This window comes from Halichoerus grypus, chromosome 8 (assembly GCF_964656455.1).
Source record: "Halichoerus grypus chromosome 8, mHalGry1.hap1.1, whole genome shotgun sequence".
NCBI lineage: Eukaryota > Metazoa > Chordata > Mammalia > Carnivora > Phocidae > Halichoerus > Halichoerus grypus.
This window is the reverse complement of record NC_135719.1, coordinates 1,771,494-1,798,824: the sequence shown is the minus strand read 5'-3', so window position 1 is coordinate 1,798,824 and position 27,331 is coordinate 1,771,494. Positions and strand designations below refer to the sequence as shown.

General features: G+C 53.7%; 1 protein-coding gene across 3 annotated transcripts in view; it reads right to left on the bottom strand.

Annotated features, from left to right (window-relative positions):
- The window catches only part of ARNT2 (aryl hydrocarbon receptor nuclear translocator 2), a 160,677-nt gene that overhangs the window by 67,545 nt on the left and 65,801 nt on the right, over positions 1–27,331 (bottom strand). For all 3 annotated transcript variants that reach the window (XM_036079157.2, XM_078078806.1, XM_036079159.2), the window contains exons 6-8: positions 8,163–8,265; positions 5,769–5,834; positions 5,363–5,448 (exon numbers count right to left, since the gene is read on the bottom strand). In XM_036079157.2, coding sequence (XP_035935050.1) covers positions 5,363–5,448; positions 5,769–5,834; positions 8,163–8,265 — 255 coding nt within the window. The remainder of the gene's footprint in view (positions 1–5,362; positions 5,449–5,768; positions 5,835–8,162; positions 8,266–27,331) is intronic.

The window sequence follows — 27,331 nt, the reverse complement described above, 5'->3', positions numbered from 1 at the left end:
CTGATTGGTTCCCTGGAATAAATTCCTACAAGTGCAATTCCTGTATGCTGGGGAATGCACATTTTAAAGCATTTGGTAACACTGCCAAATGAGTCTACAGAAAGGTCTGTACTGATTTATAATATTCTGACTGGCAGTACATCAAAGTGTGTGTTCTTCCGAACCTTTACCAATGCTGTGTATTTTGTCTTTTTTGATTTTTGCCATTTGATAGGTAAGAGAAGACCATATCAAATTATTTTAATTTGCAGTTCTAACAGGGAACTAAATTTTTCCCATCTGCTTAGTGTGTGTATGTATTTATATTTATACATGTTTTTAATACCCTGTTCATATCCTTTGCTCATTTCTCCCAATTGAGTTAAAATCTGCCTTTTGGTAACTTTCCTCTTTCGGTCCAAATTGTGCCTTCTGGAACTATCCTAAGTAAGATTAATTCCTCCTTCCTATGACACCCCCTCAAATGCTTCAAGACAGAAATCATGTCTTACTTTCTCCAAGACAAACACCCCGGCTCCTTCAACCCTTTCTCACTTGGCACAGTTACAAGGCGGTCACTGGGGGCTTCATGCTGAGTCCTGCTGTCCCATCACCTTGTCCACGCAAACACTCACGGGGACAGATCTCATGCGACTCCAGGAGAGCCTGCCCGGGGTCACCTGTGCTGGCTCTGGGTGTAGTCACCGGCCTACACCCTGGGCCTCAGACTCATCTCTTCTGCTCATCCACCAGGATCCTGAGTTAGACTCATGATGATCGTGGCATTTCTCATGATATTGTAGGCCTGCAGCCCAAATAAAGTGGTCAGAAGGAGAGTACTTGGAGGCCAGAAACAGGATGAGGAATTTGCCTGGTATAATGAGAATGATTAATGACTTCAGAAGAGGAAGACATTAAGAAAGGGATGGGCTCTTGGAACCAGGGTCCCAAGAGCTGGATTTGGTGGCACCGACCTGCCCTGGGACAAGCCTCCTCCTCCAGGAAGCTCTCCTGACCCTGGGGTCGCTTGGGGTGCGGGTCCCACCCCGTGTCCGGGGCTGGTTGCTTCACCACACTCTCCTGCGGTCGTCTGTGCTCGTGCTGGCCCCCCAGCCACGTGTCTCTGTGCTCCCCGAGGGACGGGCTCACGTCTGGTACTGGAGAGCCTTGCTCAACAAGGGGCACAATCCGGCCATCACGTGTGCTCCGTGAGCGGAGCAGCTGTGGGGAGTCTCTCTCCCAGATGTCCGCACCTTCCAATACAAATCTGGTCTCACAAGGACCTCAGGGGCTCACAGGTTCCCTGGGCAACGGACATGAGTGTCCGCGTCAGAGACCAGGTAACCCCACGGCATGACTGGATCGTGTCTGGGGAATACATCAGCTTCCGAGGGCTCTCCCACAGTCGCTGGGGCTGACCAATTCCAGAGCACCGTCAGGACTGCTTCTAGATCTCGGAGCTGAGGTCCAGGCTCTGAACAATGTGAAGGCAGTGCTGCTTTATGAGTTCTTGTCTCGAGTCTAGCCAGGGGCCTCGGGCAAGCAGCACCACCACAATTTTGTGCGTTATGGTTTAAGTAGGAAAAAATATTTATAAATAAAAAATACACAAACTAAAAAATATATACACTTACATGTATATATGTCAAGTTGATATATGTATACATACAGCCAACATTAAACGCTGCCAACTCCTGGAAACATTAAATCAAACTTCGTGCTATGAACCGTTTACCTCAGCTGCCATCACCTGACAGAGCACATCTGGATTCCAACACAGATTTACAAGGTATGCTAAAAGGCAAGAAAAAAACACAGCCTAAGGAGACAAAGTGAGCAACATTACCGGACTCAGTTATGACACAGACCTTGAGATTACTAGACAGGGAATTTAAAATAACTATAATTACTATGTTAAGAGCTCTAAAGGGAGAACAGACAATAGCAAAAACAGATAGCTAATGCAAGCAGAGGGATGGAAACTCCAGGAGGAAAGCAGAAGGAAATGTTAGAAATAACAAACACTATAGAAATGAGGACTGCCTTTGATAGATCGTCAGTAGACTGGACATTGCCAAGGAAAGACTCAGTGAGCTTGAAGACATGTTGATTGAAACTCCCAAAACTAAAATGCAAAGTGAAAAAAAAGAGTGAAAAAAAATCCAGAACACTATACCCCCAACTCATAGCACAATTTCAAATGATATAATGCATGTGCAATCACAATACCAAAGAGAGAAGAAAGAGAATAGAACCAATGGAATATGTGAAGAAACAATGTCTGAGAATTTTTCAAAATTAATGACACCAAACCACAGACACAGGAAGCTCAGACATGACCAAGCAGTATAAATAACCAAAAAGCAAAACAAAATGAACTACTGAGGCAGGTCATAGAACTACTGAGGTTTTTTGCAGAAAACCAAAAGACAAAAAAGTCTTGAAAGAAGCCAGAAAATTTAAAAACAAAAACAAAAAAGTTCCACACCATCTGTAAGAACACAAGGATAAGAGTTCTGTGGACTTCCCATCAGAAACCACGGACACAGAAGAGAGAATATTCATTCATTCATTCATCAGCAGGCTCCACGCCCAGCATGGAGCCCAACGTGGGACTCAAACTCACAACTGTGAGATCGAGACCTGAGCTAAGATCAAGAGTCAGATACTTAACCGACTGAGCCACCCAGGTGCCCCAAGAAGAGAGAATATTTAAAATGTTGGAGGAAAATAAACACCAACCTAAAATCCTCTGTCCAGTAAAATTATCCTTCAAGAGTGAAGGAGAAATAATGACTTTCTGTGAAAAACAAAAATAGAGTGAATTCATCGCCAGCAGAGCTGTCCTGCAAGAAATGTTAAAAGAGGTTTTTCAGGAAGAAGGAAACTATGTGGGTTAGAAACACGGATCCGCATAAAGGAAGAGTGTCAGAGAAAGAATAAATTCAGGTAAAATAAACTTTTTTTTTTTTATTATTCTTAATTGAGCTAATATATTTCTGTGTGTTCCGAGTAATAATGGTAACATTATGTGTAGGGTGATGAGGCCCATGACCACGTGGGAGCAGAGCCGCAGGTGACGGAGGGAGGGCAAAGGAAAGACAAGTGACAGAGTCCTTGCAGTACTCACAAAGTGGTACAAGAGTACTTGAAAGTGGATTTACGTTAGTTGTAAATGTATATTTCACACTTAGGGCAAACAATAAAGATATATATATTTTTAAAGATTTTATTTATTTTAGAGAGAGAGAGAGGGCGAGCAGGGGGAGGGGCAGACAGAGAGAATCTCTAGCAGACTCCCCGCTGAGCACGGAGCCTGACGTGGGGCTCAGATTTCATGACCTTGAGATCACGACCTGAGCCGAAATTAAGAGTCGAACGCTCAACCAACTGAGCCACCTAGGTCCCCCAATAAATATATTTTTAAAGAAACCCATAATTGATATGCTAAGATGGGAGAGAATATGAAATCCTACCAAATGTTCAATGAAAACTAGAGAAGGCGGAGAGGGGGAAAAGAAAAGAACAAATACAATGAATAGAAAAGACGCTAAGCATTAATTAAAGTATATCAATAATCACATTAAATGTGAATGGTTTAAATACACCAATTAAAAGGCAGATTGTCAGAGTGGGTAAAAACACTAGACCCAACAACATGTTGTCTACAAGGAACTCACTGTAAATATGACGACACAGTTAGGCCAGGAGCAGAAGGATGGAGAAAAACATACCATGCTAATACTAATCCAAAGAACACTGGAGAGGCTGTATTATTTTCAGACAAAGTAGAATTCAGAGCAAGGAAACTTATCAGGGATAAGGAAGGGCATTACATAACAACAAAGGGGTCAATTCTCCGAGAAGACACAAAAACCCTCAATGTGTATGAACCAAACAACAGAGCATCAAGAGATGGGAGGCAAACAAGGGCAAAACTCCCAGAAGGAGAAGGCAAATCCTGTCTCTGTTATAGTTGGAGACTTCAACGCCCCTCCCTCAGGGACTGATACATTGAACAGGTAAATAATAAGGACACAGTTGTCCTTTTTTTTTTTTTTAAAGATTTTATTTATTTATTTGACAGAAAGACACAGCGAGAGCAGGAACACAAGCAGGGGGAGTGGGAGAGGGAGAAGCAGACTTCCCGCTGAGCAGGGAGCCCGATGCGGGACTCGATCCCAGGACTCTGGGAGCATGACCTGAGCCGAAGGCAGACGCTTAACGACTGAGCCACCCAGGCGCCCAAGGACACAGTTGTCCTTAACAGCATTATCGATCAACCTGATCTTACGGACACTTAACAAATACTCAACAGCAGAATCACAACGTTCTCCAGCAGGCTGGAACATTCCCGGAGGCAGACCACCTTCCGGGCCACCAAGCGTACACAGATAGCCCAACTCTGCATATATTCTTTGGCTTAAGAGACAGACTGAGCTATAACTCACACCCCAGACTGTGCCGTCGTCAAGTGTACAGTTCAGTGGTTTTTCAGACTGTGGAGTTGTGCAACCTCTACCGCTATCTGATTTCAGAACATCTGTGTCACCTTGAAAAGAAACGCCGTACCCACAGTCATTCCCGGCACCCGGAAACCACAAATCTACTTTCTGTAGGGAAGGATTTGCCGTGTGTGGATACTGCACATAAATGGAATCAGATCACATGCTGCCTGCGTGTCTGCCTTCTTTGGCCTAGCATGACGCTTTCCAGGGTCACCAATATGGTGGCACGGATCCCTGACTGGCTGGATAACATTTCGTTGTACGGATACTCCACTTTTTATTTATCCTTCACCAGCTGATGCACACATTCGGCTGCTTCCACACTCTGGCCACTAACGGGGCTGTGAACGTTCACGTGCGTGTTTCTCTGCAGACAAATGCTTTGGGTTCTCCTGAGCGCACCCAGGAGTGGGACTCCTCCGTCACAGGGCAGCTCTACGTCTAACACCGTGAGGACCGTCCATCCGGTTCCTCAACCAGCTGCACCATTTTACATTCCCACCAGCGCCGCTGAGGGTTTCCAGGGTCTCCACACGCTCACCAGCACCCGCGGCTGTCCGTCTGTCTGTCTGAACCATCCCAGTGAGTGTCGGAGGTATCATGTGAAATGCCACCATGATTTCACCCAGGGCTCTGGGTGACAGAACTCAGAAACGGCTGAGGCTCCCACCACCCTTGCAGGATTGCTCTTTGCAGAAACCTTCGCTTCAAGAAGCAGGAGTTTTTCCATTTACAAAGATTATTATGTTCTAACCACAAAGAAAAATAAGAATATCTTACTGCCTCTGTCCATAGGATTACATCCCTAGCGGGAAAGCAGTGTTAGGTGAGAAGAGCGCCTGACTCCCTTGGGATGAACATGTGGCCTCACTTACCTGCCGGGGGCCACGCCTTGATGTACCCCGTGCAGTGGACCACAGCATACTGGGCCTCCCCTTCTTTCACGGGACCAAGGCCGTTCCTAAAGAAAGAGCGTTCGTGAGATGGCTCTCAGCCCCTGGCGGGAAGGCAAGGTCACCGATGGGTCCTCTGTGATCTAAGCTCCTGGGGTCGCGCCTGCCTTGTGGGTTTGCATGTTGCCTTCCCCCCAGCCTGCCTTCCCTCCTGCGAAGCTGCACCCAGCTCCCCTCCCCGCTCAGCCCTGCAGCCCCAGCCCGGATGTGCGCACCACACGCCCCTCCCTGCACTCGGCCCCTCTTCAGGTCCCGCCACCCCCCAGGTCAGCGCACTTAGGCTTTCTAGCAGCGTGGCCCCAAACACACGTCAGAAAAGCCTACTGACCTGAACCTTTTCCTCATGGTGGTTATTCTGTTTAGAGGAAGGTGATCCAAAGGAGCGTTTCCACACCTGAGATTCGAGAAATCATTACAGTGAGTAAAGACCCAAGTTTATGAAGCCCGGAGTGTTGCAGTCAGAAAGGTGGGTCTGATCTGATGCTCACACACCGATCCGGGTGAGCCCAACAGCCGGTTCCCTTCCAAAGTGTCGAAGCGGGCTTGTGCGCCCGGGGACCTGGATTGTCCCTGAAGGCCAGGGCAGTGTGACCCACTGGGCAATGCTTGGGGCCCAGCCCGGAGGCTGGAGACACAGAAGGACTCCAGGGGATCTTGGCCACGCTCCAAGCTGCAGACTCACGTCTGTGGCACTGGGTGGCTTTTGGGAAAGCAGGGAAGTGGGGGATGACCGCAGTAGTGTCTCTTCACGTCTCAGCAGAGACAGCAACTCAAAACACATGGTGCCCGCTGGTGACAAGAAACATCTTCTCGGGCTTGGGCTGCAGTCGTGGGACCCTCCCTCCCACCTGCCCCATTCTGCTGGAGAGTAACAGGGCCGCCACGGCCCCTGATGGCAAAGGGCAGAGTGGGGACAGAGGGCAGAGCGGCCTTTCCAAGGGTCCTTCCAGGGAGGCCAGGCCACTCTGGGGGGGCCTTTCCCGCCTCTCTCCTCCATGGCCCCCCAGGCTCTGAACAGCCTGGTCTGCACTGTGGCCAGAGCTGGTGGCCACTTGGTCTACCCCGCCTCACGTGGGCTCCCTGTTCCCAACTCCACGACAGCTAACGCTCTGGATGTCTTCCTACTCAACATGGCCAAGGTAAGGGTCCAACTGTCCTCTGAGCCCTGGGGCCGCTGTCGGCACACGCGTGTCCCCCGAGCAGGGCCAATCCAGGACCCCGCCGCCTGGGTGAGCTCGCCTGGCTCTCAGCATCTTCCTAAAACTAACCCACTTTATTTGGAGGGCAAGGTCGTGCGCTCGGCAGACAGCAATGCCGCCCGCCTCACAGGTGAATCCGGGTCGTGTGGCGCCACTTGGACGGTGCCCCCCGGAGCCCCCCAGGGCAGGGAGGGGGCTGCCTGAGTTGTCGTGATGGGGCAGTGCTCACAGCATGGAGGCTACTCGCAGACGCTCCCAGGAAGGGCATTCACGGGGGGACGGCTTGGGGCTGCTGGCATGGCTGTGCCCTGCTGACCGAGGCACCCGTGTGTCGTGCCAATGGCCTCCCATCTCATTCAGAGGAAAAGCTGATGTCTTATGACTATCTGACGTCCCAACCTTACTGACGACCGTTCCCCTCACCACGCCCTGTTCACTCTGCTCCACGAGAGTAGCCTTCTGGTTCCTTGAGCATGACGAGAACATCCCTGCCTCAGGGCCTTTGCACTTGCTGTTCCCTCTACCTGGTGTTTTCTTTCCCCAGACAGTCCCAGGTCTCCACTCAAAATGTCACCGTATCAATGGGAGCTCCCCTCACCTACCTACAAACTAACACATAAACTAGTAACTCCTACTCCTTCCCGGTCCTTCTTCCATTTGTTTCATTTTCCTCAACAGCACTCACCACCAGCGGGCATTCCAAGTATCTACGTGGTACTTCCGTCTCCCTGACTGAAGTGATGCTCTAGACGCTCGGCGTTTTGTTTGCTTTATTCCGTGCTGAGCCCTGGCACCCTGACAACCACCTGGCGCAGGCAGGCCCGCAATATAAACGTGTCCAATAACTGAATGAATGAATGAGAACCATCACCTCGTTTCAGAGCCCCCAGAATCCCACACACCAGGCAGACTCCCCGTCAGGCAGCTCCCGCCCGCTCCCGACAGGGCCTCGGGTACAGGACGGTCTCAGCTGGATGTGAAGTCTCAAAACCCCAGTTCTTTCCTCTTCAGGGACAGAAACTTCTCTAATTACCCCCAAGGTCAGTCACTCCTGCATGTCCTCAGCAGCCACGTGCCAGCCACACTGCTGCAGGCCACGGGGGCGCAGGGAGGCTAACTCGGGGCACTCGCAGGACCGAGATACTTACACCGAGAACATCAATCGACACTATCAAACTTAAATTCTAATTAAAATGTATGATTTAGCACAGGAAACCCAAAACTATGAAACCGACCGATCTTACATAAACTATGTTGAGAAATGCGGAGCCTGGAGGCTTGAAGAACCGGTAGGAAGTTGAGACCTAGGGGACAGGGGAAGCCAACCCGGGAGTTGGCAGAACGCGCGGAAGTCAGGCAAAGCGGGACGGGAGGACGAGGGACGAGGGTCCTCCCAGATGGACCGCGGGGGCTGCAGGCTCGCAGGCCACAGCTGGGACCCCGATGTGGGGCAGCAGCAGAGCCCATGGCGGGGCAGAAGGAGTGGACCACCCACAGCCACAGCCCCCCGGCACCCCACACACCTCATCCTGCAGATGAAGGACCTCCGTGAGCCCATGCACATCCTCATGGAAGACTGCTGCCCCTCTTTCTTGACCGTCCCCGTCTTCAGGTCCAGGATCCGGCCTAAGTGAGAGAGGGACACAGGTGTAAGCCTCTGCCTTCGATGGGGGTGCGGGGTCGGGGCGGGGGGAGAGCTTTCTCCAAACACTCTGCAAATGAGGACAGACAGGGCTGCGCAAATTGTTTCTTGGATCCCCAGCATTCTGTCTGGGAACACGCGGAGCCACAAAATCCATATGGTTCTAAATACCCCGTCTTCTTCGGAGGGCTGTCTACACCTGCTGTTCCCGCTCCTTCGGATGCCACCGTCTGGAGTGATTCCAAGTCGGTTTCTCCCCATTACCTCATGGAGACAGCATTTGCCAAAGTTGCCAGAAACTTCCTTGCTGCTGATCCCAACACCCACTTTCCTTGGTCTCCGCTCCTCTCCTCCCTCCCCTCACCCCTCAGCGACCTCAGCTAGGCCACTGAGTCTCCTCCCCCTGGGCACCCCGACCAATTTTACCCACTCCAGGGATGGCGGCCTGGATGACGCTGATAATCCCGTGCACCACCCCTCCATCCCCCCGGCCCCCGACCATCACCAGCACCTCCCACTCCTCCCCGACGTCAGCAAATGCACCGCCATCCACACGCAAGTCAAGCTCGGAAGGCCAGACGCCCTGTGGGAGTCCTCCCCTCCGTCACCCCCTGCACGCCCACCGGTCTGTCCATCTCCTCTGCCTGCCTGCCATCCCTCAACGGAGACTCACGGGCTCCCAGCCTCCAGCCTCCTGCCGGGGCGCCTCGCACACGGCCCCCGGCTGTGCCCACAGCACGCACCTGACTGCCCACCTATGGGAGCTCCTCACGGGGTGCTTTGGAACTTGGCCCTGTCCCGCCTGGGCCTTGCCCCCACGGCCCGCCCTCCGGCATCCTACAGAAGTCTCCCTCTACGACACAAAACGGCCACGGCTCCATCACGCGTGTGACCCGGACACTCAGCCTTGCTGGTCCATGGTGGCTTTGTTTGTTTTTTCTTTTTCTGCAAAATGGAGGCGTCAGATCTTGTGCTCAGGATTGCGGTGATGGTGTGTGTGATCTCAAACGATCACGTCACACTCCCTGAAAACCTTCCATGCTCCCCACTACGGATTCTCAATAAACCCCAAGTCCCTCTGCCCACCGTGAAGGGCCCCGCCCAGATCTGGCCTCTGGGGCTGCACCTGCCGCACCCCGCCTGCCCCTTCCCCCGCTGCTCCAACCCCGCCCAGCTCAGCCAGCTCGCTGTCCCTATCCGCCCCCTTGTGCTGCTCTGCCTCCTGAGGCTCTGGGCCTTCCCAGTAGCTCCCCCTTCCCTTCGCCCACCTCCTGCTTATTGTCCCAACTTACCCCTGCATTTATTAAATGCCTACAATCTGCTGGGCGCCCTAGAAGCACAGAGTTAATCAGGCAGAGGACATGAGAGTCTAGCAGGTGAACAGACAGCAAAACCCAAAGAACAGGATGGGGGGCGGGGGAGGGAAGCGGGGACGCTGTCAGGTGGGGATAAATGCTCTAAACAAAAATAACGCAGAGGAGGAATAAAGACATGACCAGAGACCCACCCCTTTGCAACAAATCACTCAATGGGTTCCCAGCACTTGAAATCACAAGGGCCCTGAGGAAGACCCCCCCCGGGGCCAGGGTCTCACGGCGCCAGGGGGAGAGGGTGTGCAGGGCGGGGGGGGCAGCGCCTGGGGGGCTCTCCCTGGGCTGGAGCTGGTGCCTCGCGGGCTGTCCCCCCCCAGCACCCACAGCGGTAGCGGGCGCACGGCCGTGCCCACGGTGGCCCGAACATCTTCAGGCAGGACGCGCCCACCAGACTTGAGCCCCGCGGAGAGTCCCGCGCCCCGTCTGCCAAGGGCTGTGGCGCTGCCCGAGCAGGGGCCCCGGCGGCGGCCGCCCCAGGGCTGACACCTGTCTGTCCACTCGCAGACGGCTGCTCCTTGCGGCTGTTTCCAGGGGAAACTGTCACTCGCTGTATCATCGACCAAACGGCAAGTGGTTTCAGCTGTGAAGCAGGCCGGCCTGAGAGTCTGTCAAATTCCAAAGTGTGCTCTGAAAATAAACCACGGCTGCGTAATACACGAGCCCTGGAATATGAGGAAATGAGAAAACACGTTTCCATGATCTGGAAAGGACCCCGAGAGACGATGGCTGCCACGTTTGTTTCTCCAGTTTCCTCGGGCACAGGGAGCCCCCTTTCCAGGCTCCTTGGGGGAAAGCACGCTTAGCTTTATACAGCGATGTGTTCCTGAAAGGTGGTCCGTGAAACTGGGTTTTTGACAAATCTGAAAGCAGCGGAGACGTACGGAGGCAAGTGGCCGCCCCCCAACACTGGGCAGTGAGTCCCGAGAAAGGGGACCAGGGATCACGCTCCGTCCCACCAGCAATGGGGCGTCGGGCTTACTTGCAACGGGGCTCCCCTGCAGGGAAGGGGACACAGAGATGTGGCTGCTACGCGCTTTGCTTCCAGTCTTCTCTCCTGGCCCACAGAACCCTCGGGTCTGCTTAGAACCATGGGGCTGGATTCCCAGGGCTGGTCCCAGTGGGTCCCTCAAAGCACAATCAGTCCGACTCCTTCCAGAGTCCAACCTCATCCCCGGGGTCGGAGGACTCACTCTGCAATGCTGTCCCAGAGTGGCCCCACCACCCATCAATCCCAGCCTGCTCCCCTCGGCGGATGCTGAACCCCCAGCCACGCGGCCACCTCTCATCTCCGTACTCCTCATGCATGATCCCTGCTCCCCTCCTCCCCTCTGGGGTGCTCTCTGGAATGCCCATTCTGCAACAGACAGACTCCTACACCCTCGGCTTCTTTCAGAAGTTCCCTGAACCCCAAGTTAGCAGACCAGCCCGACTGACTGCTTCCCCAGCAGCATGTCTTCCAGAGAGGAGGCGTACCCTCCCATAACCCAGATGCCACGTGGTCAGAGGTGGGCCTGCCTCTTCCTCTGGCCCCAGAGCCCTTCCACACGGCACTCCTGTCTATAACCCGCAGCTCCTTCCAGACTCATGAGTCTGCCTGGCGCACCTGCTACGTCTCGGTCTTCCCACCCGCAGGTCACTCCTCGTCCACATCAGACTCCAGCTTGTTACACGTCTTTCTCTTCACCTCCAGGCCTGCCCGTCATCGGACTTGGTCCCAGCACCCATGTGAAGGATCCCCCAACATCCCCACTCAGCGCTTGCCCTCCTCCCCATGGCAGCCACCTCTCCCACCACGACGTTCTGGAATATGAGGCATCCAACATTTTACATTCGATCATGCTGGCAGTCCTCCCACTCTGGTCCCCACGTCACCAAGAGTCCAGCATCTGAGCCCTCAACACCTGTGGGCTTCCTTCGTATGTAAGTGATGGGCTTCCCTCCAGGCGTGGATCTGTGGATCCGCTCTCCGAGCGAGCAGGGCCCACGGGGAACCATGGCCAGCTGTGGCCCAGAGGCCCAGCCATCTGCCCACACAAGCAGCAGCTGTGGGAGATGTTTTCCTGGACTTGACGCACGGAGGAGAACCATTTGTGAGTGAACGGCAGAGCCCAGCCTGAAGTATCCTATTCCAGAATGAAGAGGCAGCCAGGATCAGAGGCGCAGCCCCCGTGTGAGTGGGTTACGGGGGTTTGAGCAGGCTGCTCCACGTTCTCGCAAGTGGAGGTCAGGACCAGGCACGCCTGTTCTGAGGGTTATGTGGAGAGCTGAAGACTTACATGCAGAAGCTCAGTCAACCCCCTTCAAGAATGAGAATACAAGCAGCTGGCGGCTCCAGGCAGCAGCCCCGTGAGCTCCAAGATGACAACAGCGCCCTGGACCGGAGCGCCATAGGTCGGGGGGACTCCCCTACAATCAGCCCAGCCCTGGCCTCCAGGCTCCTCTGAGTGAAGAGGGCATTCCGGAAGGTTCTAGAACACTGCACACAACACTGTCTCCGGCTTAAAGGTTGAAGAACTACTTAATTTCCCCTTAAAGTGCTTTTATTCTAAAACTAAAGTAGTCTTTTGGAAAAATCAAATACACGCACACATACACACACGCACAGTGAAAACCCCAGACAATCTTCCTGTCCAGACAAAAACACTATTAACAGCTGGGCACATTTCCTGAAAATCCTTTCCTACGCATGCCTACTCCTTTTCATCAGCTGAAGTGCCACGGTGTGTATCTTCCCACCTTGTGTCACAACATAAACTCACAAGAAGGTAACCGTGAACGTTATTTGAAAGGCTCTAAAGCATCATTTTGCATAGATGACTGACCATTGGACACGAAGTTACTCCCAGGCCTTGCACATGGCAAATAATGCCGTGGTCAGTAACTGGGTGGGAAAAATACATATATATGCCTACCATCTTAGGACAGATTCCCAAAAATGGAACTACTGCATCACATGTGGGTAGGCTGTCAGCACCAACACCTGGTCTACTCTAAGCCTTGCGTGAACCTACGGTGAGTTCTGGACGCCACTCCGTGTTTCCAATCCATGACACGGGGAGAATTATTCACATCCCAGGGATTTCAAAGACACTTTTTCTAAGTCGAAAGCATAAAATGCCCTAGAACAGGAGTTGGCAAACTGTGACATGTGACCCCAACCTGGCTCACTCTCCCTGTTACTTAAATACTTACTGGAACCCGGCCACAGACATTTACTGATTTATTCACTGTCTCCGGCTACTTTCCTATTACGATGGTCGGGCTGAGCAGTTATGAAAGAAACTACAGGACTCAGAAAGCCTAACATCTCGACTACCCGGCCCTTGACAAAGCACATTTGCTGACCGCTAGTTGGGAAGAATACTCACAGATTCCAACGACAGAGCACCTTCCTCTGTGGGCAAAGGGCCCTTCCGCCAGTTTTCAGTAAGCGGATTTTTAAGCATTATTTAGATCAGCAGTTACTTTTTTAAAAAAAGAAGAATCAGAAGTTTGTCTTGGACGAGATCACAAAAGAAGGCCTTGTGCTTCATAAAACAGCTCCCCAGGCTACAGGAGAAGTACAAATATAAATTAGAATTATTTCATCAAAAGAATCCTTAAGAAAACTGGAAACATCTCATCTTGGTTTAAAAAGAAGAAAGAGCAAAACAGCAAGGGAGGGAAACACGGGAAAATTATCATCAACAGAAGCGACCGCCCGGTGATGGACACTATTGGGTGTCGTTCCAAAGAAGGGACGTTGGTTGCTGTTCCGGGGACAACGTGCTCTTGTCCTCCAAGGTGACCCCAGCCACCTGCACGCAGGAACAAACACGCCCCCAGCACAGGGTCCAGGCGGTGCCTACGGGCCTGCTCCCGAGCGACCTGCACGGAGCTGCACGCACTGCGCCTCCTGCTCCCGACGCCCCTGCCTTTCCCGCGGGTTCCATTCCCTCTGGCAGGTGTCGGGCGTGACCAAGGGCACACACGCCAGCTCTCAAGTTATGCTCAAACTATGTCCTTCTCATAGCAGAAGACGGGGCTCGGGGTCGGCAACAGAGATATCCCAGACCTCCGCCACCGCCACGCCCTCGTGCTGCGCCTTTATTACCGAGGTCGGGAGAGGATCCGCCCTCTTCCTACACGAGCCCACCTCCCCGGCCATAGTGATTGGTTGAGCGCTGGGCACCTGACACAAGCTGGGCCAATCATAGTACCTCATTCTGCCTCTGTCCATAGTGACTGGTTGAGCGCTGGGCACCTGACACAAGCTGGGCCAATCATAGTACCTCACTCTGCCTCTGTCCATAGTGATTGGTTGAGCGCTGGGCACCTGACACAAGCTGGGCCAATCATAGTACCTCACTCTGCCTCTGTCCATAGTGATTGGTTGAGCGCTGGGCACCTGACACAAGCACGACCAATTGTACTACCTCATTCCTCCTCTGTCCATGGTGATTGGTTCCCAAGTTAGGACATGATCCGGCCAGGCCAATCAGAGTCCTCCACAGGCAAAACGCGGCCATTCCCACCTCTCCTCTTGCTTTTTGTTTAGGAACGTGAGCACAGCTTTTTCGGCGGCAAGACTCCAGCTTCATGGAGAACTGGATCTGAGACGATGAAACTGACTCTCCGAAAGCAATGAAGGCATCAGTTGGTGAAAGCAGCATCGTGGTGTTCAAATCTCTGCTACCAATAAACCCCCCCTTTTTATACCTAAAATACTCAATTTTAGTTTCTGTCACTTACGACCGAACAGCCCAGAGGAATGCAACCACCTCTGGCCTTTGACAAGGGATTAACTTTAACTACGGAGTTTACTAGGGGCCAGGTGTCACGAAACATTTTCTGTGTATAATTTTGTGTGATGGGGGTTGGGGGATGGGGTAACGGGTGATGGGCACCGGGGAGGGCACGGGAGGGAATGAGCTCTGGGTGTTATACGTGGCAGATGAATCACTGACCTCTACCTCTGAAACCAGTAATACACTATATGTCAATTAATTGAATTTAAATTAAAAAAAAAAAGTCTTGAGTACAACATTCAAAAAAAAAAAAAAATCCGTGTGATTCGCGTCACAACCCGGAAAGTAGGTCCAGGGACGCGCCAACATGGAGTAGGGAGAAGGGCCCTGCGCGTGGCCAGCCCGAGGGCGGGGACAGCAGTTGTCGGCAAGTGGCTGACGGAGTATTTCTCGGCTCTGGGGCCGGCCACGCGCAGGGCGCTCTCCGCTGCATGGACGGGGGCCACCCTCCGCCTGCCTCAGCATCGCGCACCTAGACCGGGAAAATCCGAGGGTGGCTTTGCTCGTTGGTAGTTCTTGTGTGTGTGTGTGTGTGTGTGTGTTTATTGCTTTTTCAGTTTTGTCTCCGGTTTTGTAGACACCTGTAGATCCCGCGAGCCTGTCCCAGCCATCCCCAGGGGATGCCCGGGCGTGGGTCTGCGACCGCGTGTGGTGGGTTTCGGGGAGTGGCAGCACCCCTCGGGCAGGCGTGCCCTGCGGCCGTCCTTGGCTCAGCACAGTTACTAGGAGAGTCTCTGCACTCCCGAAGAGCTCAGGTTCGGATGACAGATGGTACACATATGCTTCCTCTTTCCAAGGTGACTGCAGAGTGCGGCACGGATCCCGCCCCCAGAAGGCTGAGACACTCAGCTATTTCCTGCCTGTCACTCAGGCTCCGCTGCTCCTAGACGGGTGCGCCCCTTGTCGTTAGGGGCAGGGGGCAGTTCTCTAAAAAGCCCCTCGGAAGAAATGGTGTGCCAGCGACGCAGTCCCTGGCTCCGCCCGACGAGGGCACAAAGCGCCCGAGTGCCCCGCAGTGCGGGAGGCGGGGAGTCAGCACTCAGAGTCAGGAACCCCTCGAGGAAACGCTCGGCCCGCCCTGGCCTCAGCTGCCTGGGGCGAACCGCGCCAGGAGCGCCCGGGACTCAGATGCGGGAGCTCAACTGGTCGCTCGCACTTGGGGATGAACCCGAAGGTGAGACCAAATGGAACATACTGGAGAGGGCCTTCCTTCCGCTTCCCTCTTCAAATTCTTGCTCTGGAAAGAAAGCCTTTCTGCCCCTCGCTTCCCTCATCAAGGATACAGCCCTTGTCATCCTGGCGACGCTGCTCTGCTCGTCCAAATCCACACCCCATCATCTCACGGGGAGGACAGGCTGCGAGCTTCTCAAGCAGGTGAACCAAGAGCCCTGTTTATTGCTCTGGGAGCCCCGCGGCCCTAAACAGAGTGGTACCCGGCCTCGTCTCTCCTGCCAGGTAGCAGATTCCCACAAACCCAGATGCTTAGAACAACAGCCGCCTCTTAGCGTGCCGTTCTTCGGGTCCAAGTCCCGGGTGGGCTTCACTGGGTTCTCCGCTCAGGGCCCCTCGAGGCCCAAACCAAGCTGGTGGCCGGGCTGGGCTCGTCTCTGGAGCTTCTGGGGAGGAACCTGGCCCCAGGCTCATTCAAGCTCCTGGCAGATCCAGTTCCTCCCAGTGGGTGGGCCTGAGGGGCCCCCCCAGACCACCACTCCCAGCCCCCTCCATCGTCAAAGCCAGCGATGGTACGTGGGGTCCTCCCTGTGCTAGGAATCTCTGTCTTTCCTACTGTCACCAACTAGATAAAACTCTCTGCTTTTTATAACAGCTTCTCAGATGGGGTCAGACTTACTGGGATGATCTCCATTTTCTAAGGTCAACTGACTTGGGGCTTTAATTACTTCAGTAAAATCCCTCCCCGGCAGAACCGAGATGCACGTTTGACTGAACACCCAGGAGCGGGACCCCTGCGGAGCCTGTGAAGATACTGCCTGCCATGACCCCCAACAGGGGGGACCTGGGACACAGGGAGGGGCTCAGCCCACGGCCAGCCGGGTTCACGGAGTTCGCAGTCCCAGAAGACCGGCGGGGATGCCCCTGTGGCAGTGACTTCGGCTCCCTGGCTTACGGGGTAAGTGAGTGGCAGGCTCTGTGTGTCCCCCACTGGCCAGCTCACAGTCCTTTATTCACTAGGGACACTGGCACTAGAGTCTGGTAGGGGTTTTGTAGGGACACATGGTTTCCTACAGCGACCGGGGAAAGCTTCCTTTCCCAGCTCGCCTTGGAGGCTGCACCGCATGCTACCTTCCCAGACCATACTCTGGCGGGCTGCTCCCACATCACACGGGATGCTCGCCACTCGAGCTGGGAGGGGATCAGGGGGTGGGGATGTGGTGAGTTAGGGCAAAAATGGACTACAAAAGACAGCCCCACCACCCTGGGAGGGGAATACATCACACAGAGCAATAGATTCTTCTTTCCAGAACAACATTGTCCCAAGAGGATATGTGGAAGCTTCTGGGGGAGGGGGTGGGCCCGAGAATGGGGCCAAGTCCCGTCCGGCTGCAGCTTGGTGGGAGAGGGGCTGGTGACCACAGCTGGGTTGGCAGAAGCCCACAGGGGAGCCAGGCCTCAGGCTGCCCTGCTGTCACCCACCCAGAGGCAGGGGAGCCAGGCACTCCAGATGTCTTGGAAACGTGCTTCCGAGAGACCCATCCGTTCCTGCATGTTGTTGGCAGTGAATCTGGAGTGTCCTTCGCAAAGGCCACGCCCTACAGTAAAAGCAAAACTTCTAACCGCTTCAGCACTGTCTGGGGAAATGCACGTGATTTGTATTTTAAAATGTAAGGCTATCAATAATTTAGATTTTAGAAGCAAACACTTGTGAAGACTAGCATTAATACTTAATGCCGCCCATCCCCGAGAGAGGGGAAGACAGATGGCCAGCCTCGGGGATGGAGTCCAGGCTGGAAGCTGTGACCGCGGGCGACAGCAATCCCAGTCAGCTCCTGGCCAGCCCGGAGAGGGAAATGTTTCCAGAGAGCAGGGACGGGCCTGCAGGGAACCCTCCCTCCTCCGGGTTAGGACTCCAGCCTCTGGTCGTGGAACAGCACAAGACAAAGGGACCCAAGATTAGGGCTGGCGACAGGGACTGAACGGCCGCCAGCAGGCCCCATGACACGCAAAAGCAGCCCTGCTGCCCAGCAGTCTGATTTCTGTGTCAGTCCTTCCTCGTCCCCACCCTGCCATCTAGGGATGGTGCTAAGGAGACGCTAGCCAGGCAAGGGGCAGCAGCAGCGCAGGTCTGCACCGAGCATTGCGGAGACAACTGTGTCCCGCAGTCAGAGGCCGGGATGAGCCCTGGGGCACATCCATGCTGAGAAGCAGAGCTCCACGGTGGGTGACCGGCCGCAGCCCCTCTGCCACCGATGACCGGGCTCGCAGGGCCCTCTGGAAAGCCCACAGCTTGCGGATTTTCTCCAGGGCGCACATTCCAGCAGGACGACCACGGGAGCACCACCCGGGGCTCTGCTCTGAGTTACAAACTCGCCACCACCCCCCCGCCCCCCAGCGCAGGCCCCTGCGTCCTCCCCCCCAGTCCTCCCTCCCCTCTGTCACCCCCGTCCCCCACCCCTCAGCCAGTGCCTCTTCTGCTATTTAATCTGCAGGCCAAAGTACAAATGCTTCATCTTGTTTAGAATATGCTGGGGTGTGCTTGAAAGAAATACATTCCTCTCCGGGTATCATGCTACAAAAATGCCAGAAACGCAGGCCTGAGGGCTTTCATTTTACCGGTAAATGATTAACCCCCCCTCTCCCTCCCTGGCTGCAGAAAGGCTGCCTGGCGCGTGGAAGGAGCCCAGGCTGACGTGTCCAGAAGGCGGTTTCAGGCCAAGCCTGGCCTCCCCTGCAAACTGCTAATGAAATGATCAAAAAATACAAAAATAGCAACAAAAATCTGCATCCATGCCGAAAAACAGTGCCAAGGGCCCTGAAGAGGTCTGAAGCATGGAGGGATTTTTGCAAGGAACAGTGCAGGTAGGAGGGTGGGGTGAATATGAGCAGCCCTGTGGTTCAACAGATATAAAGGAAGGGGCTGCCTGGGAATAAATATAAGGACCCCCCAGGAGAAGCCTGCAAGCCTGCAAGCAGGAAAGAGACCAGGGAGTCCGGAAGCGGAGGAAAAGGATCCCAGGTCTGGAGAGAGAGGCCAGGGACAGAGCTCTCGTGTCACCTTGACTTCCAGCAGCCAACCTGCCCCGTGAAAAGGAGAACGGCCGCTTCTGAGGGCCAGCGTTCCAGTGAGAGGAGCGGCCGAGCCCCCGCCCACCCCGGCCGCCCACCGCAGCCTGCCGAAGCCTCCTAGCTCCCCCCGCCCCCCGACAACCGGGCCCCAATCTAGAAAAGTGAAGTTTCAAAGAAATACACACTCACCAAAACCATTTCCACTCTTAACACGCAGTAGGAACAGAGGACGAATAAGAAGGTGAGGAAGGGGTCAGATTAGCTGAATGCATGAGAAGATTCAGCATCTAACAAGGAAGCCATCTGAGAAATTAAGAAATTACAACAAATCCTGCCCCCCCCGCCCCGGCCCAAGAAACACATTCCAGCAAAGCAGGCAATACTGAAATACCCCATCTCAGTGGTGCGGAGATCTTCCATGAATAAAAAGAAAATGACCTGAAATAGGAAAGGTTGCTCTTAGGTGAAAAACATGACTTCCGATTCGAAACCCAAACGAGGGCAGGCGACAGTGATGCTGCTGGAGGGGACCCCAGGCTGCAGCCCAGGCAGACGGGGCCCAGACTGAGGCGGCTGAGCGCAGGACTAGCACCCCCGGGGGCCAAGGCTGGGAGAAGCAGGGTGGGAGGTGCACATGCGGAACACCCCCCGGGGCCTGCACCAGGCTACTGATCAGCTCATGCCTGTGAGGAAACCACCTGAGGTCAAGGAGAGCATCTACGGAAAGACGGGAAGGAAGAGTACCGCATGGAAATTCTGGACACGAAAACTGCAATGTCTCAGACGGAAAATACACAAGATGGAGAAAAGGCCAGATGAGCTATTTCAGAAGGAAAGATTAGTGAACTTGAACACAGAGAAAAAAGAACTATTTAAAATGAAATACACAGAGATAAAAAGGGATTTAAAGAAATAACGAGACCATCCGTGAGCTGCAGGACAATGCGCTCAATCTCATACACTTGTAATTGGAGCCCCAGACACAGTAGGGAAAGATGAGAACAGGAGAAACATCTGAAGAACGAAAAGCTGATATTTCTTATAAATATGATGAAAACCATAAGCCCAAAGATTAAAGAAGCTAAATGAATACCAAGTACAATAAACATAAGGAAACCATACTCAGGCGAACCATAATCCAATTGTTCAACACCAGTTACAAAGAGAAAAACCTTAAAACCAGCCAAATAAAGAGAGGTATTTTGTACAGAGGGAGGGAGACGAGGATGCCACCGAGTTTCTCACACGAGTCAACACCAGTGAGAAGACAGGATTCAGGACAGCAGAGAAAACCACAGACCCACATCCCTCACGGACCAGCTACAAGAATCCGTACGCAAAATGTTAGCAAGTCAAACCCACCAACATAAAAAAAGTGGAGTACATCATTATCCAAGTGCGGTTTATCTCAGGAATGAAAGACTGGCTCACTCTGAAAAATCAAACAATGTAATTCACCCTATGAACAAACTAAAAGGAAAAGCCACACTGTCATCGCAATAGATGCCACCAAAGTATGTGACAAAATCCAACACCCATTCCTCGTAAAACACTCAGGAAACTTGGAACAGAAGGGAACTTACTCAAGCTGATAAAGGACAACCATGGAAAACTCAAGCTGGCTCAGTATTGAATGATGAAAGACTGAATTCTCTGTACAATCGGGAAAAAGACAAAGATGCCCACTCTCACCAATTCCATTCTGCATCATATTCTACGTATGAAAAAGGTCCGAGATAGTGCAATCGGGCAAGAAAAAGAATTCTATTTCTGTATTCTATCACTGAGCAATTAGAAACTGAAAAAAAAAAAAAAATCTACATTGGCATAAAAAGTACAAAATACTTAGAGATAAATCTGTGCAAGGGCCATACACAGACAATAACAAAATAATGCTCATATGAAAGGAAAACCACGTAAATGGAGGAATGCACTGTGTTCATGGGTCACAAGACTCAATAGGTCAGTTCTCGCCAAACTGATCCGTAGATTCGACGCACCCCAGTCAAGCTCCCTTCGGGCTTCTCTGTAGGGTCAGGCAAGCTGATTGTGTAATTCATGTAAAGAACCTGGAGGAACCAAAATACCTCTGGAAAAGAGGAACAACGTAGGGAGACGAACACAGCCTGATTTCATGACAAAGCAGCAGGAAATCAAGACAGCACGGAACTGGCGTATGACCAGTGAGGTCGAAGGGCCAGCACAGAGTCTAGAAACAGACCCCCCCACACACACACAGAGAACTGATTTTTGACAAAGGAGCAAGGGCACCTCACTGGAGGAAGGACAGTCTTTTCAACAAAGGTGCTGGAAACCAGACATCCATAAGCCGAAAATAAGTAAATAAGTAAATAAATAAATAAGTAAAGGCTCGTCATGAGGGATTAAATAAGAAATATGTGTGAAGTTACGTCACACAGGACTTCATGTAGTGTGTAAACACTCGTTTCTCTTCTTCTTGGATTCCAAAAACCAAACAAAACTATCTCCTCCCCCGCACCAGGAAAGTCTTTGTGCATAAAAATGCAAATCAGATCGTGTCAGCATCCTTTCAGGGAATGCTCCTTGTGCTCTTGGTAAATTCTAGGCACACTGTTGTCCCCTGCGGATGTCACCAGCCCGGCCTCCCCCTCATCACACGCCACGGTCCCTGTCACTTCCCCAGACTCGACGATACCCTCCTGCCACAGGGCCTTTCCACATGTCATCCCCGCGGCTGGGAAAGTGCCCAGGCGCTACCCATGGAGATATCCATCCACATCCTCTGATCCCGGTTTGAGCATCATCTCAGACAGCCTTCGCCCTGCTCCCCCACCACTTCCAACACGGGAATGAGGGACCCCGCTACTATGTTCGTAGCCTCCTTTAGAACAACACTTCACCACTTTCGTTCTGCATTCACTGTATGACCATCTGTTTGTCTCTTCTCCCCCAGCCACACGGATAGCTCCTTCGTGGACAGTGACCGTGTTCGCCTGGCCTACTCATGCACTTTCTGGCCCATGCTGAGTAGGTAACAGTGGGATCACACGGAGACATGCGCTCTGCCTCCCGTAAAGTGGTTTCCCCTTCGTCCATGAAGACTCACTGGTCAAGCCAAGAGGAGCTGGTGGTCTGGAAAGAAGGGCCCGTAGGGGTCCTACCCCAGCCCCAGAGCCTCAGCTGCTCTTGTGGGCAAGCCCGGGGTCACCATCTCCGCCCATGGCTGGCTCCCAGCCTTCCAGGCCTGTCATGGACACTGCTGGCGCCCCCGGCAGACCCCCAGGCCCCTTGCACCAAGCTGACCGGCAGACCCCCACCCCAGCTGCTGACGGTGCTTCAGCCAACGCTCACACCACATCTTCTCAGGGGCTTGTCCTTGGGGCCGCTTGGAAGCCACGGGCGTGAGGATGCCTGGGAGTTTCACGCACCCTCCCGCTCTGTGACCAAGGACTGCCCGCTCTCTTGCCTCCCGTAGAATAGCCTCTAGTGCGACGTAGCCTCCCTGCGGCATCAGCCTGACGCTAGACCTTCCCTGAACCGCATCTTGGCCGGCTCCTTCCCTGACCTCCACAGCTTCTCCCCGACTGCCCCCCCAAGGGTGCTCCCCACGCAGGCTTGGTGTCTAGAGACTCGCCCCAGATGAAGGCTGCCGGCCACAACAAAAGGAAGGCAACCGGCTCTGACTGAGCTCTCGGCACGCGGTCTTAGGCACCATCCTCATGCCAACCCTGAGCAGGAAATGCGGCCCGAGATCGGGTGGTCTGGGGTAAAACCAGGCCCCGTGGCAGATCTAGCTCCAAAGCCCACGCTCTTAACTCGCCCCCTGGCCATGGCCGAGTCTGCACGTTTGCACGTTGGGTGGTGTGTGGACATTCCCAGGCCCATCCCGTAGTGTCAGCTGGGCTGTTGGGCACAGAGATGGGGTGACCAAGGGGGACTTTACACGGAGCACAAGCATGTCATCCCGAAGCAGAATGACAGCAGGCTGTCTCCTGGCACAGCCAGCTCTGCAGCTGCGCACACCCCAAAGGGGCCAGGTGGGCACTTCCTAGGTGCATTCTGTAGGGAGCGTGGGACCCCCAGACGAGCTGACCTGTGTGAGGTCTGAGGTCCCCACGACGTGGAGCTCTCAGTCTAGGTCCTCAGAATGTGTGCACTCAACCCAAGGTTAAAGAATGACATTGTAAACAGCTTGTTTGAGACTAATTCCTGTCATCAACAGAAAGGGGGAAACTGAAAGCCACCCGTCGGATCGCTGCCTGAGTAAACGTCTGGCAGGCGAGGCTTTGCATTGGTGTGTAAGAAAAGAATCTATAAAAATAAAGGGAAAACGGAATGCAGATGTTTTCCTCAATTAGCTTCTACTGAGGAAGCAATAAACAGGAAAGATCACTGCTATACGTGCATTTTTATTTCACCATTAGGTGTGAGTCATGACATTTCAGAGAGAAATAGGTCTCTTTTTTTAGTGAGGCTGAAGGAAACTATTTTAATTTTCTTGATCCTGCTGGAGTTTCTGCAATCCAGTTATTTTTAACCAAAGCATTACAAAATACAGTCATCACGTGAGAATATTACTAAAACCTGCATCATACCAGGAAGAAGCAATGATTCCATTTGTCTTTTCATTCGTCCTAAAGTAACTCAAAATAATTGTATCTGCCTAAAAACAATCCTACTGGTAGGTTATTTTTGTTATCGTTTCCCTTTATAGACAGAGAAAAAAAGTCTTTGTCTATTTACTTCTGGAGCATCAGAGTTAGGACAAAAGATAGTCCATTAAGAATTCAAGGCTTGCAAGGAGGGTTTAAAAGCTCATGCTGCTCATTTGTCAAACTGTGTTGCTGACTGATGACATTGTTACATTTTGTTTCTTTTTTATTTTGACCTTGCTGAAATTTCTGTCCTGCTCTAAAACAGATCGGGCTGTACTCTTTTATTCTGTGGGGTTTCTTTCTGGTGGGGGTTCAGTAGTTCACAACCTTTGGCTGACACTGAGATCATCAGGGCTGTTTTTAAAGTACAGACGCCTGGACTTCACCACAACAGGGCCGAATGCAGAGAAACAGTCCGGAGCTCTGACATCGAAGTTCTAAAAGAGCCAATAAAACCCTGACGTGTGCCGAGATTGAGAACCACTGTTTTAGGGGCTGGGGATTTTAAACACTTATTTATTACAAAGCTGCTGCTTTTCAAGCACTACTTGGATGTTGCTCGTTTCAGGAAGAGCCACGACAGAGATGAGAACACGGAGCACAGATCTTGAGGAGGTGATTCTGAGCACTACAAAGGAACGCACCCATGGTTCGTGGATGTGGTGAAATCTCCGGGTGAACTTAAAGCCAGACGGAGAGTCCCCAAGCCCAAGGCACGCGTGGATAAGGGGATGGCAAATATCAACACTGACCCATTTGGGAGCACTTAACCTCGTCCCTCCCTTAATCAGGACACCCTCGCGGCTCTCAGGAGCCGCCAGAAGGTGCTTCTCCTCCTGGACGCTGGAGAGCCCCGCGCCCCCTCCTCCACGCGGCTTCCTGATGGATCAGTTACACAGCTCGGGAGGAAGGGCTCCCCGACTTACCCACGGTGAGCACCAGACTCACAGAAGTGGCTGTGTCCCTGCTCCCCTCGAGCCCCACTCTGAAGGAGGCCGCGTGCCCCTCTGGGGCTTCTGGCACAGAGCTGTGCCCCGTGACCCACGGAAAGTCCAGTCATGCGGTCCCACTAGTGCGTCAAGCCTTGCAGAGCCCGGCACACTCCAGAGTTAGACCCCTGGCCCCGACGAGCTGTTGCTCTGGTCCACCCATGCCAAGTCCTCAGACGTGGAGACAAGGACAGCAAGAGAAAGGGGTTTGGGCCCGGTGGTGTGACAGGGTGCCATGCCCTAGTGTCACGGTCCAGCTACGAAGGAAGCCTCGGGAAACGAGGCACAGCGCCTGGCACCAGCCAGAACGACACCTGCTACTAAGCCCTCCATCCACAAACTGACCGTACCGTGGAGACGGGCAGAGCTGGACCAGAGCAGGCCAGGTCCCAAGCTGGGGGCCAAACTTCCCCTCGCCCGTCAGCTGTCCACTGCGTGCCGCTGCCTCCCCGCCTCGGGCATCCCAGCACCACCCCCTTCCTCTCTGGCTCGCCCCTGACCCCCGCCTCTGGACCTGCCCTCAGCCGACGGTGGCGGCCTTCCACTGTTCTCTGCCGAAATGGCCTTGGCCCTGGCTCTGGACTGTGTCTGGCTCTGCTTCTGTCCATGAAAACAGTGCCAAGTGGCAGGTCTGGCCCGAGGCAGGACCCAGGCATCAGGCAGTGAACTGAGTCAGAAGGAAAGCAGGCGAGGGGCTGGAGTGAGCGTGAGAAGCGGGGCGAACCCAGAAGAAGAGCACTTCTCAGAAATTAAATGCCTCCGCCGGAGCTGGATGGGGGACCGACTTCCTGGTCCCACCAGATCCAAGAGGTGCAGAGAAGCAGGGGAGAGAGTGAGCTCCTCAGCCCCCACCCTGGGCAGGCCTAACCCCCCTGCCCACGGAGGACGAGCATCAGCAGGTGCAGCCGGGGTGGGGGGTGGAGGTGAAGAAGCAGGGGGCAGGGGAGCTGACATGACGCGCCATCCATGACGCTCAGCCCTGAATGAGCACTGCGTGAGGATGGGGAGGAGCCTGGGGGACTCAGCCCTGGGGCTGTGACCCTGGTGGCCCGCAGTCACACGGAACAGACAGCACCGGGCATCCCTGCTTCCCAGCCGGGCACACACAGCGCATCCTGCAGTGCAGCCACGTCCGTCCACGAACACGGGCTGATGGGCCCACAGGCACCCACCAGTTAATGCAAATGCATCCACGGAAGGGGTGGGTTTTGTGGCCCGATTCAACACGGCAAGTTGGGGCCACGGAAGAGGAGCCTCCGGCTCTCACCACAGTTAAACGCATTTCTGGCAGAAGAGATGCGTCAGAGACAATACGGGGCCACGAGAAAGGGTCACCAAGGACCCTCCATCATCAGCTTTCTTAACATTATTTGGGTAGGGAAAGAGCTACAGGGAGTGGACCAGCTTCCCCGCGGGTCGTGCTGCCCGAGAACCCCGAGTCCCCACTATCCCTGCACTGGGTTGGACAGTGCGCCCCAAAATGCATGTCTCCCTAGAACCTGCGAATATGGCCTCACTTGGAAATAGGGTCTTTGTAGACATAAATAGATTAAAATGACTCGGACTGGATTAGGGATGGGCCCTGAAGACAGGAGGACATTCTGGACCCAGAAACACGGGGAGAACGCTGTGTGTGGCCGAGGCAGAGACGGGAGGGATGCAGCCAGAGCAGGGAGCCTCAGGATGCCGGCCACCCCCGGACGCCAGGGGACAGGCACGGAACCGAGGCCCCGCAAAGCCTACAAAGTGAACCAAGCCTGCTGACATCCTGATGTCAGACTTCCGACCTCTGGAACCGTGAGAGAATCGATTCCTGTGGTTTTCAGCAGCCCGGTTTGTGCTGAGGGCAGAATCCTACAGCGCCCCAGCCCCCGCGCACCGTCTCCCCTGCACCCCATCAGCACCCTCACCACCTTGACTCCCCCAGCCGGCACGGCCCCCCTACAACACATTCTGCGCTCCGCAGCTCGGTCACGGGTCTCCTCTGGCGTTCACTGCCGTGGGAACGAGCATCCACTCTCCCCACCCTCTACCATGTCCCACCGGCCACCTCAAGCTCCTCACACACTCCCAGGGGCCCCGTCCCACCTGCCAGACAAGCCCAGTCCCGTATTACTTGTTCTCAATGCCCTATGGACTTTTCCTGCCTAACACACATCATGATGTGTGATATATGTTCTATGTGATTATTTCTTTGGCGTGTCTCTTCATTGCTAAACCATCAACTCCCCGAGAGCCAGACTGCACCACCCAGAGCTCTACATCCTCAACACTCAGCACAGCACCCGCACAAAGTGAGTTAGTACTCAGTACACACGTGCTGGACGGACGGGTGCATGAATGCATGCACGCATGAAAAAGGGAAAGAGAGTCAGCGCATCGGCACGCCCCCCGCTCCTCCTGAACGTGTGGTGTTCTCCAGCACGGGCTGGAAGGGGGAATGCTGTGCCGCGATCACTGGGCAAAGCGAAGACAGCGCAAAGTCTACCCAACTCCCCTTGGCGACAGGGCCAAGATCCTCAGGCACATTTTAGAGGGATAAGAACAGAGAGCAGAGCAAGACGGACACTTTGGAAGCCCACCAGTGTTTAAATAGGATTCTCAATTATTAGAAAGTGAACGAAAGCTCTACAATCGCCAAACACCCTCATTAACACCATCCCATGGGTCATTCATGCACGCTTCAGGGCAGTCCTGCAGGGGACATAGCGCCGCCTGCACTTACAGATGAGGAAACTGAGGCCCGGGGTAGGTCAAGGCACTCACCCAAAGTCAAGGGCCATGAACTGTAACTGGCACCAGGTCCCTCTGCCTCCAAGTGCGGGGACCCTTCCACCACTCCCAGCTGCCTCCCCAAGCCCCCAAGCCCACCCCAGCCTCACCCCTGAGTCCCCCTGGAGAGCACGCGCACGGACTCTGCTCCCACTCATTTATCTGCTGGGACACCAGAGTGATCCTGAACCCAGCAGCCCGAGTTGGAAATCCACCCAGATTCATGAAATATCTTCCCACACAAAATATG